General features: G+C 39.2%; 1 protein-coding gene and 1 long non-coding RNA gene across 2 annotated transcripts in view; one reads left to right on the plus strand and one right to left on the minus strand.

Moving 5' to 3' along the window:
- LOC108585499 overlaps positions 1-5,899 on the minus strand; it is a 65,927-nt gene extending 60,028 nt beyond the window's left edge. Inside the window, exon 1 of the long non-coding RNA XR_004184332.1 lies at positions 5,793-5,899. This is a non-coding gene — a long non-coding RNA (uncharacterized LOC108585499). The remainder of the gene's footprint in view (positions 1-5,792) is intronic.
- A 2-nt stretch (positions 5,900-5,901) lies between these two features.
- IRAK1BP1 (interleukin 1 receptor associated kinase 1 binding protein 1) overlaps positions 5,902-15,034 on the plus strand; it is a 34,636-nt gene continuing 25,503 nt past the window's right edge. Inside the window, exon 1 of the mRNA XM_017958037.3 lies at positions 5,902-6,294. Within this exon, the coding sequence (XP_017813526.1) occupies positions 5,980-6,294 (315 nt within the window). The 5' untranslated portion in view covers positions 5,902-5,979. The remainder of the gene's footprint in view (positions 6,295-15,034) is intronic.

Raw genomic sequence — 15,034 nt, forward strand, 5'->3', positions numbered from 1 at the left:
AAAGAGAGAAGAATCAAATAGATGCAATAAAAAATGATAAAGGGGATATCACCACTGACCGCACATAAATACAAACTACCATCAGAGAATACTATAAACACCTCTATGCAAATAAACTAGAAAACCTAGAAGACATGGATAATTTCCTGGACACTTACACTCTCCCAAGACTAAACCAGGAAGAAGTTGAATCCCTGAATAGACCAATAGCAGGCTCTGAAATTGAGGCAATAATTAATAGCCTACTAACCAAAAAAAGTCCAGGACCAGATGGATTCACAGCCGAATTCTACCAGAGGTACAAGGAAGAGTTGGTACCATTCCTTCTGAAACTATTCCAATTAATAGAAAAAAAGGGAATCCTCCCTAATTCATTTTACGAGGCCAACATCATCCTGATATCAAAGCCTGACAGAGACACAACAACTAAAAAAAGGATTTTAGAACAATATCCCTGATGAACATCGATACAAAAATCTTCAATAAAATACTGGCAAACCAAATCCAGCAGCACATCAAAAAGCTTATCCACCATGATCAAGTGGGCTTTATCCCTGAGATGCAAGGCTGGTTCAACATATGCAAATCAATAAACGTAATCCAGCTTATAAACAGAACCAAAGACAAAAACCACATGATTATCTCAATAGATGCAGAAAAGGCTTTTGACAAAATTCAACAGCCCTTCATGCTAAAAACTCTCAATAAATTCGGTACTGATGGAACGTATCTCAAAATAATAAGAGCTATTTATGACAAACCCACAGCCAATATCATACTGAATGGGCAAAAACTGGAAGCATTCCCTTTGAAAACTGGCACAAGACAGGGATGCCCTCTCTCACCACTCCTATTCAACATAGTGTTGGAAATTCTGGCTAGGGCAATCAGGCAAGAGAAAGAAATCAAGGGTATTCAGCTAGGAAAAGAAGAAGTCAAATTGTCCCTCTTTGCAGATGACATGATTGTATATTTAGAAAACCCCATTGTCTCAGCCCAAAATCTCCTTAAGCTAATGAGCAACTTCAACAAAGTCTCAGGATACAAAATCAATGTGCAAAAATCACAAGCATTCTTATACACCAGTAACAGAAAAACAGAGAGCCAAAACATGAACGAATTCCCATTCACAATAGCTTCAAAGAAAATAAAATACCTAGGAATCCAACTTACAAGGGATGTAAAGGACCTCTTCAAGGAGAACTACAAAGCACTGCTCAGTGAAATAAAAGAGGACACAAACAAATGGAAGAACATACCATGCTCATGGATAGGAAGAATCAATATTGTGAAAATGGCCATACTGCCCAAGGTAATTTATAGATTCAATGCCATCCCCATTAAGCTACCAATGACTTTCTTCACAGAATTGGAAAAAACTGCTTTAAAGTTCATATGGAACCAAAAAAGAGCCCGCATCTCCAAGACAATCCTAAGCCAAAAGAACAAAGCTGGAGGTATCATGCTACCTGACTTCAAACTATACTACAAGGCTACAGTAACCAAAATAGCTGGTACTGGTACCAAAACAGAGATCTAGACCAATGGAACAGAACAGAGCCCTCAGAAATAATACCACACATCTACAGCCATCTGATCTTTGACAAACTTGACAAAAACAAGAAATGGGGAAAGGATTCCCTATTTAATAAATTGTGCTGGGAAAATTGGCTAGCCATAAGTAGAAAGCTGAAACTGGATCTTTTCCTTACTCCTTATATGAAAATTAATTCAAGATGGATTAGAGGCTTAAATGTTAGACCTAAAACCATAAAAACCTAGAAGAAAACCCAGGTGATACCATTCAGGACATAGGCATGGGCAAAGACTTCATGTCTAAAACACCAAAAGCAACGGCAACAAAAGCCAAAATTGACAAATGGGATCTCATTAAACTAAAGAGCTTCTGCACAGCAAAAGAAAGTACTATCAGAGTGAACAGGCAACCTACAGAATGGGAGAAAAATTTTGCAATCTACTCATCTGACAAAGGGCTAATATCTAGAACCTATAAAGAACTCAATCAAATTTACAATAAAAAAACAAACAACCCCATCAAAAAGTGGGCAAAGGATATGAAGAGACACTTCTGAAAAGAAGACATTCATACAGCCCGCAGACACATGAAAAAATGCTCATCATCACTCGCCATTAGAGAAATGCAAATCAAAACCACAATGAGATACCATCTCACACTAATTAGAATGGCAATCATTTTAAAAAATCAGGAAACAACAGGTGCTGGAGAGGATGTGGAGAAATAGGAACACTTTTACACTGTTGGTGAGATTGTAAACTAGTTCAACCATTGTGGAAAACAGTGTGGCGATTCCTCAAGGATCTAGAACTAGAAATACCATTTGACCCAGCCATCCCATTACTGGGGATATACCCAAAGGATTATAAGTCATGCTGCTATAAAGACATATGCACATGTATGTTTATTGTGGCACTATTCACAATAGCAAAGACTTAGAATCAACCCAAATGTCCATCAGTGACAGGCTGGATTAAGAAAATGTGGCACATATACACCATGGAATACTATGCAGCCACAAAAAAGGATGAGTTTGTGACCTTTGTAGGGACATGGATGCAGCTGGAAACTATCATTCTCAGCCAACTATCACAAGAACAGACAACCAAACACCGCATGTTCTCACTCATAGGTGGGAATTGAACAATGAGATCACTTGGACACAGGAAGGGGATCATCACACACCGGGTCCTATTGTCGGTGTGGAGGGGGAGGGATAGCATTAGGAGATATACCTAATGTAAATGACGAGTTAATGGGTGCAGCACACCAACATGGCACATGTATACATATGTAACAAACCTGCACGTCTTGCCCATGTACCCTAGAACTTAAAGTATAATTAAAAAAAAAAAAAGAAAAAATAAATAAATACAGATTCTCTTGTGAAAAATTCCAACAGATTCAACCGGAATTAGGTACCTATTCTTAGTCCAATCAACTTGGTAGTCACCTTATTCAAAACAGTTGCTAGGGGCTCAGCCTTGACTCTGAGAGAGAATTGAGCTAGTATGATCTGAACAAATAGCTCTATCCTCTTCATTCATTCTCCCAATCATTCCAGCTGACAACCTAAGTCAGTTTAGGCTTATCCTTCTCTTTCATATACTATTGATTTATAGTTCTGTCACAAAGAATTAATTCATTCTTCTTTCAAAATCCAGTATTATCTATTTCTTCTCTATTCTCATGGACTTTATTACTTGCCAAAATGATAGTTCAAAAACAGACATCACACTGCAGTTACATTTGCATTTCTTAAACTACTGGGGAGGATAAACTTTTTTTTTTTTTTTTCATCCTACAGACTATTAACATTTCTGCTTTCTTGGTCTGTATTGTGGACTTAATTGTATCCCCCAAAATTCATATGTTGGAGTGCTAACTTCAATGTGACTGTATTTGGAATAGGGTTTTTAAGGAGGTAATTAAGGTTTAATGGAAGTCATAAAGGTGAGGCTCTAGAAAGAGACATCAGGGTAATGTGCACAGACGCAAGGCTATGTGAGGACACGGCAAGAAAGTAGCCATCTGCAAGCCAAAGAAAAAGGCCTTGGGAGATACCAAACCTGCTGACACCGTAATCTTGAACTTCTGGGCCCCAGAACTATAAGAAAACAAATTTGTGCTGTGTAAGCTCCAAAGTCTTTGAAGCTTAAAGACTTCTGTTATGGCAATGGCAATCTAATGCAATCTAATGCAGTTTGCCTCAGTGTTCATTATTTTTCTTTTGACACGTTTGTTTCTTCTAATAACAGCTCTCTAGGCATTAAGACTCTTAGCCCTTTATACACAATAAACATTAACAAACATTTTTCCCAATTTATTTGCCCCCCCCCCACCTTTGTTTTCATTTTGCTTTATAAACTGATTTTTTTTGGAAAGTCCAATTTTTCAAACTTTTCCTTTATGGTTGCTGCACATGAAATTATGATTAAGGCCAGCCTTCTCATCCCCCAGAATATTTATATTTATATATAGGTTCTTCCAGTTATTTTTCTTTTTGGTCTCATTTATCGTTTTCAATGTATGATGTAAAGTATACATTTTTTAAAAATATAGCTTACAGTGGGTCGCGCGTGGTCGCCCATGCCTGTAATCCCAGCATTTTGGGAGGCCGAGGTGGGCGGATCACGAGGTCAGGAGATTGAGACCATCCTGGTTAACACGGTGAAACCCCGTCTCTACTAAAAATACAAAAAAATTAGCTGGGTGTAGTGGCTGGTGCCTGTAGTCCCAGCTACTGGGGATGCTGAGGCAGGAGCATGGCGTGAACCCGGGAGGCGGAGCTTGCAGTGAGCCGAGATCGCACCACTGCACTCCAGCCTGGGTGACAGAACGAGACTCCGCCTCAAAAAATAGAGAGAGAGAGAGAGAGAGAGAGAGAGAGAGAGAGAGAGAGAGAGTGTGAGAGAGCTTACAATTATCCCTGTACCATGTAATCATTTTCCACTGATATGAAATCTTTTATCGTATACTAAATACTTACACTTTAACTCCTGTTGCTTTTTGTTTATGACATTCATTCATTCAATAATTTATTTTGGAGGCTATATTCTTCCACATTTATCGTAACGGAAAAATAATTTTCCAGCAAGTTTAAGAAACATTATTTTGGGTGTCTTAAATCATAAAAGACTATGAGGGAAAGCTCTTAACGTTAGTTTTTAAATTAAAATTGTGTTCAGCGAACAGGATGAATATACACAAAATTATGTTAATCCAGTGATGAGCCTAATTAAAGGAGGGGAGTACCATTTGATTAAGTTGCATTATACTAATCGAAAAGAACAGAAAAAACAATGGTGAAGAAACTACAAGAGGACTGTCAGCTTTTTCAGGCTCCTTTTAAAACAATAGTTCTTATCCTTCTAAAACCAGTTATTCAAAATTCTTTTTTCCCCCCTCAATTCTCTTAATAAAATTCAGACAGTAAAGAGGTATAAGCCAGTGGGGCTATTTCTACAAAGATCATTGCTTAGTGCTAGGAAGAGAATCCAGAAGACGGGAAGTTGAGGGTTGTGTTCTAAAGGTTCTCTCAAGAAAAGGGTACAGAGAAACTCCAAGTTGTACACGCCCAGCAATGTCCATGTTGGATGTGCTTTGATACCACCTAAATCTCTCCTGTCCGAGTTCAAGGACCGAACCATTCCAGGGATTTTAGAAAAAAAATGGGGAGACATGAAAATGATGCCAAAGCCATAGCTATTTTTACAGACATCGGTTATGTTCACTCTGCTTTCCATATGCAACGCACTCTACATACAATGGGCACCTTATAAGCACATAGCAAATGTGAAAAATATTGTCAACATTGCTTTGATAATATTATTATTAATATATTATATATTCGAATACAATATATATTATTAATACAAAAATATTATCAACGCTGCTTTAGAGAAGATGAAACTGAGATAGGAAGAATCATAAACTGTCCAAGATCACAGGGGCAAAAAGTTCACCTCAACTGAAACCTCTCACGAACCACAAAAATGTGGCCGAGGGAGCCTCAAAAGCTGTACCCCAAGCGGGGACGGTAAAGTCAGAAAAGACACGGCTGGGTGCAATCACAGAGAAATCTAAAACCACCCGCTCGGCCTCGCTACTCTTCTTCCTCTGAGGTACAGAGACGCGGGTGGGACGCCAAGGAGTTGCGAGAAAGGCCAGGGCTCACTGAGGAGGCCACAGAGAAAGCCCGCTAACATTTTTTGAAGGCCGTAAGGTAAATATGTTAAAAACCGTAGCTACTCACTCAGCCGACACCTAGTAAAAAAGATGCGGCAAGATCAACAAGGCGTAGCTTGCGCCCGCCACAAACTCCGCGGCCTCCACAGCCATCCCGGCATACTTTGCGCCGTGCACAGGAAAGCCCTGGCGCGCATTGGCCCCTTCGGCCGCCGTCTGCCGGTAGTTACTATGGAAACCGAGCTGCTATCGCTATGTCTCTGCAAAAGACCCCTCCGACCCGGGTGTTCGTGGAACTGGTTCCCTGGGCTGACAGGGGCCCGGCGAACAACCTGGTCTTAGGCGGCGAGACGCTACCCGGCCTCCGCCACCCGCTCTCCTCAACACAAGCCCAAACTGCTACCCGTGAGGTGCACGTAAGCGGAACCTCAGAAGTGTCTGGGGGCCCGGACCGGGCGCAAGTGGTGATGCGAGTGAGCAGCACCAAGGAGGCGGCAGCCGAGGCCAAAAAGAGCGTTTGTCGCCGTCTAGATTACATCACGCAGAGCCTCCAGCAGCAGGGCGTGCAGGTGAGATCTCCGCGGGGGAGGAAATGCGAGCCGGACGACACAAAAGGGTTGGCAGATGGTCGGGCCCCACGGCCGGCTCTAGAGGGAAGGGAAATGTGGAGGGTCTGGAGCGTTTAGGACGTCTTTGTCGCAAAGGTACTCCGGGACGCCTGGACCTGGCAGAGTGAATATTTGAACCATTCTTCTCCTAGACGAAGGTAATTATTGGCCTCAGGCAAATTAAAAACGAAAGAATGCAAATTGGGTAGGTTTTTATCAGGCGATATTTGCTTCAGTAATTTTGTTTTAAATTTGAAGTGATGAAATGGTAAAACTTGAAATGTTAGTTATAAATATTTGCCCAAGTGGAGTGCTGGACACTAAATATTTTGTTTTGTTTTGTTTTTATTCTGCACCATGGAATTGGCAAGTGAAGAGCACGACCTGCTTCCTTCCGATCATGTAAAACTTTGCATGGAATGGTTCTTGAATATGTTCCGCAAACAGTAACTTTGGGGAGTGGGGAAGAAGTTGCGTCCATTTTCATTTTATAATGATTTTCATTTTGTAATGATTTCCCCAAAATTTCTCAGGCCTTCTTAGGTTTAACTTAAAAGAAAAAGTCAAGGCAGTATTGTGGATACCACATACATGAAATACTTTTAACGGAGATGTCCATGAGACAAATCACTAAGCAAATCTTACCTTAAGCCTACTCCTAAGGAAAGAAAAAAAGATTGAAACCATCATTTAATCCACACAATAGCACTGTTAGGCGTGTTTTAATAACCCCGTTTTCCAAATTTAAAGAGGTTAAACAATGCTGTGAACTTTAGGTAGGGCAATATTTGAACTCATGTATTCCTGAAACCAGAATGTAAGTTGCTTCCAATTCTGCTGATAATTAGAATGAAAGAAAATTAGAAATCATAGAGATGAACTATTTCAGTTTTCTCATTTTACAGAGTAGGACCCCAAAGGCCACAGATGTGACTTATCCAGGATAACATTAAGTTGGTAAAAGTGCAGACATTGTTACTTCCAGTCTATTGCAAGAAATGCCATACCCTGAAAAAGCAAGTCCTTATTTTTAACAAGAAAAGATATTTGCATTGCCTTTATAATACAAACATATGAGTTATTACAAAGTCATTTGGACAAGATTTCTTCAAACGATTTTACAATTTAGAAAAATACAAATAATTATAAATAATGTGAGTAAAGTGGGTTTAATATTAGAAAAATCATTTTAAAAACTGCTACTAGTGCCATAGTTGAATAAGATAACAAGTTTTTAAGTTATTTACATAAAATAAAAATGGAGCTCACATGACTCTATAAAACAACATAGGCTGGGCATGGTGGCTCATGCCGGGAATGCCAATACTTTGGGAGGCCAAGTCAGGTGGATCACTTGAGGCTCGGAGTTCAAGACCAGCCTGGTCAACATGGCAAAACCCCATCTCTAGTAAAAATACAAAAATCAGCTGGGCATGGTGGCACACTCCTGTAATCTCAGCTACTAGGGTGACTGAGGCAGGAGAATCTCTTGAACCCGTGAGGTGAAGGTTTCAGTGAGCCAAGATGGCACCACTGCACTCCAGCTTGGGCGACAGAAAGAGACTCTCTCAAATAAATAAGTAAGTAAATAAATTACTAAGTCCAACTTAGAGTAATTATATTAAAATTCAGTGTTCAATTCAATACATGAGAAGGACAGTAACCTCGCAGTCATCTCTGCTAATTGGTGAAAGAAGTCATGTAGATAATTTGTTCAGGAGAGAATACAAAATATCGTTTATATTATTAGGATGAATTATGGGTCTTCACAAAGTCCTTATTCATTTTAAACTTTAGAATTCTGAGCTGTAAGGTTTATAAACATCACTTCCCTGCTTAAAGGGCTCCTCATAATCCAAACTCCTTTGCTTAAAAGATAGAGCTGAAGGTGGCTCATGCCTGTAATCCCAGCACTTTGGGAGGCCAAGAAGGGCACATCACCTGAGGTCAGGAGTTCAAGACCAGCCTGACCAACGTGGCAAAACCCCGTCTCTACTAAAAATACCAGAATTAGCCGGGCATGGTGGTGCATGCCTGTAATCCCAGTTACTTGTGAGACTGAGGCAGGAGAATTGCTTGAACCCGCGAGGCGGAGGTTGCAGTGAGCTGAGATCACACCATTGCACTCCAGCCTGGGCAATAAGAGTGAAACTCCATCTCAAAAAAAAAAAAAAAAAAAGCCAAAACAGCCTGACTGTCTATCCTCATTTCCTATCATATCTTCCTCCCCTCTATTGTATTTTTCTTTAAGAATTAGCTCCAGCCTGAGCTATGGAATGAGACCCTGTCTCAAAAAAAAAAAAAAAAAAAAAAAAAATCAGCCCAAATTCACCTTCCTGGCATTCCTTTCCTAATATAACACTAATCCCTGCCATACAACACTTCACTCCCTATACTTGTAATAAAAACTTATCCCGTATCATAATTCTTAATTTACTTGTCTCTCCTCCATATTCTAAACTTCTCCAGAGCCGAGACCATTTGTTCTTTTTTTGCCTGTATGAGTTACGGTCCATACACTTCACATAATGTTTACTCAGAAGATACCTTCTGAATGAATAAAAGAAACAACGAAACAATAAATGAACAAATTATTCAGCTATGTGGTTTTCATTGAAAAGTGTTTTAAAGTTTTAAGCAATATTTACTCATTCAGCCAACAAACATTAAGCCTTTCTTTTCATTGTTCATTTTTGTTTTTGTCTTTGTTTTTTTTTTTTGAGATGGACTTTCACTCTTGTCGCCCATACTGGAGTACAATGGAGGCGGTCTAGGCTCACTGCAACCTCCACCTCCCAGGTTCAAGCGATTCTTCTGCCTCAGCCTCCCGAGTAGCTAGGATTACAAGTGCCTCCCACCACACCTGGCTAATTTTTGTATTTTTAGTAGAGATGGGGTTTCACCAAGTTGCCCAGGCTGGTCTCGAACTCCTGACCTCAACTGATCCCCTGCCTCGGCCTCCCAAAGTGCTGGGATTACAGGCATGAGCCACTGCACCTGGCCCATTGTTCATTTTTAAACAACACTTAATATTGTCTTAGTTTGTTTGGTCTGCTGTAATGAAAAACCATAGACTGGGTAGCTTGTAAACAACAGAAATTTATATCTTACAGTCCTGGAAGCTGGGCATCCAAGATCAAGGAGCTAGTAGATTTGGTATATAGTGAATGCTACCAAGAATTACCCTGATATCTCTGCTTCCCTTTTATTTTCTCCTTTCTCCTACTATAGGCATAAAATGACCTCACAATGTCTGGTCCTCCCTTCACAAAAGTGTTTCTGTCATTCAGGATGCATATGTAAGTTCTAGTGCAAGAGAGGACTAGGAGTAAATGCTGAAGGGAGTGTTTAACCCCTTTAACCCATTGCAGTATGAGCAAAACTACTGTAAGATTCCTCTAACAGAGTGCAACCAAAAAAGAGACCCCTTTTCTCCTTTTTGCTTCACAACAGACCGCCTCAGCCACCCTGACACCCAGTAGGAGGTATTCCACAGGAGCAGCAGAAGAGAACTTACCTTGTATCATGACATATCAAGTCATATAGTTCTTGCAATGGACTAAATGTTTGTATGTTGAAACCTAATCCCAAGTATGATGGCATTTGGAGGAGGCTTCTAGGAGGTGATTGGGACATGAGGATAAGGCTGTTTATAGATGAGAACTCTGAGGACCAGGGTGATTATTGGCAGGTTGCTTGCCCACGGTCATAGCCAAGAAGTGGCAGAATTTTAACCTTAGGGTCCATGCTCTTAACCACTACAGGGTGTTGCTGCTTTATTCTCTTGACAGTGGGTAATTGAGGTGTTAGGTAGGGAAGATGTCGCTGATGCTATTGATACCACTGCTTACATCCTTTGGCATTTCACATTTGTGTGCATGCAGGCCCAGCTTCCATCTGACAACATTTGTAAATTCTTTGCCTGAAAGCTTTCCCTGGGTGCCAGAATCCACTCTGTCTGCAAAGGGGGCCAGAGTGTAATGCCAGGGAATTAAAGTCCTCTCCCCGAACCCCACCAGCCTTCATCTGAAGGCTAATGTGGAACTAGAATGACTGAGGGAAATGAATGGAAAGAGACCTCAGCATCTTCACCCCTTGGGGTAGGATAATTCTGAGGTATGTGTTCCACCCTGGTTCCTAGAGTTTCGCTGCAGGATTAAATTTGAGTTGACCACAGTGGTAATTTGCTTGACAACACATCCTTTAGTGCCTTTCTTTCCTTATCTGTCTTGCATCCCACTCTGTTAATGGTGTTTTTTGGGATCACCTTCAAAATTAACTGTATGCAAATTTTTGTCTTAGGATCTGTTTCTAGGGGCATCCAAATTAAGAAGTAGTGGCAACAAATTGAACATAGACATTGGATAAAGTTTTTCGTTTTTAAAAATGGTCACAACATGAATGTCCTTGTAAGTTACATATTTACACATGTCCGTAATTACAGGTTGAACATCCCATCCAAAATGCTTTACCAGAAATGTTTTGGATTTCGGAAGTTGTGGATCTGGGAATATTTGTATTTTATATGTACCAGTGGAATGTTTGTAATCTGGAAATCCAAAATTCAAAATGCTCCAGTTTCCTTTGAGTGTCATGTTGGCACTCAAAAAGTTTAAGATTTTGGAGCATTTTGGTTTTTCGGATTAGGGATCCTCAACTAGTAATATTCTTTGGACATTAATTCCTGGATTATGTACATTTGAAGGCTTATGAAAAATTGTACTCTAAAAATATACATTTATACCTTCACTTGGCACAGTAGGCATTATTTTCTTCTGTAATTTTGCCAACTTAGTAGTCCAAAAATTGATACTGTCATTTCTTTTTTCTTTATCATTTGAACTTAAACTTTTAAAATACAAATTTCCAGTTCACAATATTTTGCCCATTTTTATATTGTCCTTACCTTACTACATTTATAAGAACCTTAAAATTAAGATTATAAATAACCTGGCCAGGCATGATGGCTCAGACCTGTAATCCCAGCACTTCGGGAGACTGAGGCAGGCAGATTACGTGAGGTCAGGAGTTCAAGGCCAGCCTGGCTAACATGAAGAATCCCTGTTTCTACTAAAAATATAAAAATTAGCCAGTCATGGTGGTGGGCACCTGTATCTCAGCTACTCAGGAGGCTGAGGCAGGAGAATCACTTGAGCCCAGGAGGCAGAGGTGGCAGTGAGCTGAGATCGCGCCACTGCACTCCAGCCTGGGCAACAGAGTGAAACTCTGAATCAAAAAAAAAAAAAAAAAAAAAAGATTGTAAATAACCTGTCATATATTGCAAAAATTTTTCTCAGTTTTTTATTTGCTGTATAACTTATAGTATTGAACATTCAAAATCTTAAAGTTTTGTTTAGCCAAAGTCATTAATTTTTTTCTGTATTTTTTCTACCTTTGTATATAATGTTTATTGGGTGTGTTGGATTCTTCTCAAGCATAAAGCTATATAACTTTTTTTTTTTTTAAACACAAAGTCTCACTCTGTTGCCCAGTATGGAGTACAGTGATAGTATCATTGTTCACTGCAGCCTAAAACTCCAGGACTCAAGCTGTCCTCCCACCTCAGCCTCCCAAATAGCTCGGACTACAGGCACACACTTCCATGCCCAGCTATTTTTTTTAAATTTTTTGTAGAGACAGGGTCTTACTGTGTTGTCCAGGCTGGTCTCAAACTCCTGGCCTCAATCAATCCTCCCACCTTGCCTTCCTGAAGCACTGAAATGCCAGGCATGAGCCACCACACCTAGCCTTATAGAACTATTACCTAATATTTCCTGGTCTCTTAAGGAACCTTTGTAGTACATTAGATATGTGTGCTGTGCTTGGAATTTACTTTGGCATAAGGATAAGGGTTTTATTTTCTCTTGACATAGGTAAGTAACTGTACTGACACCATTTACTGAAGTCTGTCTTTCCCTTACTACACATGCAAGAACCTGGCTTTACATAATTGAAAAGTCAAGTTGTAATATGGGCTTTCATTGTCAAGGCTCTGCATACTTTGATGTAGTTCTCTTGGCTTTACCTTCATCTTCCTGCGTGATACTAAAATGGCTGCAACATTCCCAAGCCTTGCATCTTATACTGTAGCTTAAAAAGAAAAATAATAGTCTTTGTTTCCTGCAACCACATTTATTTTTAAAAATACTACAGTTTACTCTAAATAGACAACCTAAGCTTATTTTTGTGGCCAGAGAAATGCCAGACCAATTAGTTTAGATTCGGATTTCTGTCCATTTTTTAACCTAATCCTGTAGTAAATCAGATGTGATCATCCTAAATAGTTTAGACCTGTTATGGCTTACCTGAATCACATAGTTACTGCTCAGAGGGAGTAGGGGAAGGATGTATGATATGAGGATTCCGTATTCCTTGTTTTACCTACTGCTTTGAAATGTTACTGCTTATTGCTATTTGTAATCTTCAAATGTTCTTGTATTAGTTACAGAATTAATTAGTTCATTTGATCCTTGTTATGGTCCTGTGTCAGTACGACTCTGTTTAAATTATTATCTTCATAAAACATTTGTAGGGCAAGTTCTCCCCTCATTACTCTTCTGAAAAAATTCCCTGTCTGCAAGGAACAGAGGGACATTTTAAGTGACAGCATGGAATTATAGTCAGAAATTCCAGAGGGTAGAAAATTTATATACAACAAATAAAATTTCTATTTATATTTTGCATTAAGTTTATGAATTAATTTCAGGATAATGGCTGATTTTACAGTGTTGTGTCCCAGTCCATTTATTTAAATGCTGTGTTTTTCTGTAAAGTTTTTTGGTTTTCTAGGAAATACTCTTCTAGACATTGACCTAGGCAAAGAATTTATGCTGAAGACCCCGAAAGCAAATGCAACAAAATAAAAAATAGACAAATGGGACTTAATTAAACTAAAGAGCTTCAGCACAGGAAATGAAACTATCAACAGAGTAAACAGAAACACTATCGAATGGGAGAAAATATTTGCAAACTATGCATCTGACAAAGGTCTAATGTCCAGAAGCCTATAAGGAATAAATCAGCAGGAACAAAACAATCTCATGAAAAAGTAGGCAAAGGAAATGAGTAGACACTTCCCAAAAGAAGCCGTACAAGCAGCTAACAAACATATGAAAAAAGGCTCAACATCACTAATCATTGGAGAGATGCAAATCCAAACCACAGTGAAATACCATCTCACACTAGTAAGAATGGCTTTTATTAAAAAGTCAAAAAATAACAGATACTGGCAAGATTGTAGAGAAAGAGGAGTGCTTACACTCTTGGTGGAAATGTAAATTAGTTCTGCCACTGTGAAAGGCAGTTTGGAGATTTCTCAAAGAACTAGAAATAAAATTACCATTCAACCCGGCAGTCTCTTTGCTGGGCATATACCCAAAGGTAAATAAATTGTTCTACCGAAAAAGACACATTCACTTGTATGTTTATTGCAGCACTATTCACAATAGCAAATACATGGAATCAACCCAGGTGCCCATCAACAATGGATTAAAGAAAATGTGATACTTATACACAGTGGAATACTATGTAGCCATAAAAAGGAAAAAACTCATGTACTTTGCAGCAATATGGATAAGGCTTGAAGCCATTATCCTACCCTAGTGCAGAAATAGAAAACCACATGTTCTCACTTATAAGTGAGAAGTAAACATTGGGTACACATGGACACAAAGATAAGAACAATAAACACTGGGAACTCCAAAAGTGGGGAAGGAGCACAGAAGTGGTTAAAAAGGTAACCAGGTACTATGTTCCCTACTTGGGCAACGGGATCAGTTGTATCCCACACCTCAGCATCACTCAATGTACACGTGTAACAAACATGCACATGTACTTCCTGAATCTAAAATAAATAAATAAAATTAAAAATATATATATTGAATAGATGGGATGTTTTACCAAAAGATTTTAAAAGACTTTTTGAAGTTTTAGGGTTTTCTTCTTGTTTACTCTTTTTGATTCCTATGAAAATAATTTTTATGGCTATTGAGATTGTTATCATCATGATTTGTGCTTCCCTATTGATATAGTTTGGCTCTGTATCCCCACCCAAATTTCATCTAGAATTGTAATCCCTATGTGTTGAGGGAGGAATCTGATGGGAGATAATTGAACTATGGGGGCAGTTTCCTCCATGCTGTCCTTGTAAGAGTGAGGGACTTCTCATGAGAGCTGATGATTTAAAGTGTGACACTTTATCACTCTCTCTCTCTCTCCTGCCAACATGTAAGACGTGCCTTGCTTCCCCTTTGCCTTCTGCCATGATTGTAAGTTTCCTGAGGCCTCCCCAGCCATGTGGAACTGTGAGTCAAACCTCATTTGTTTATAAATTACCCAGTCTTAGGTAGTATCTTTATAACAGTGTGAAAATGGACTAATACACCCATATTACTTAAGTAGTTATTCCTATCTTGACCATTTTGTCTTAAAACTCTGCCTTTTGTATTTAGAAATAAACAGTAGCTTAATCAAGATAACTTAGCAGACTAGGCTGATATATTTCAATAATTTTCAGTTTTGTGCCCCTTATAGCAGGCTTTCTCAATCTTGGCAGTATTAACATTATGGATTTGATAATTCTTTCTTGTTGGGAGCTGTCCTGTGCATTATAGGATATTTAGGAGCATTCCTGGCCCCCACCCATGGAGTGACTACCATGTCCTCCTTTACCTGAAACTGTTCAACTTTTTAGACTGGCAGG

The sequence above is a fragment of the Papio anubis genome, chromosome 6 (genome assembly GCF_008728515.1).
Source record: "Papio anubis isolate 15944 chromosome 6, Panubis1.0, whole genome shotgun sequence".
NCBI classification, from domain to species: Eukaryota; Metazoa; Chordata; class Mammalia; order Primates; family Cercopithecidae; genus Papio; species Papio anubis.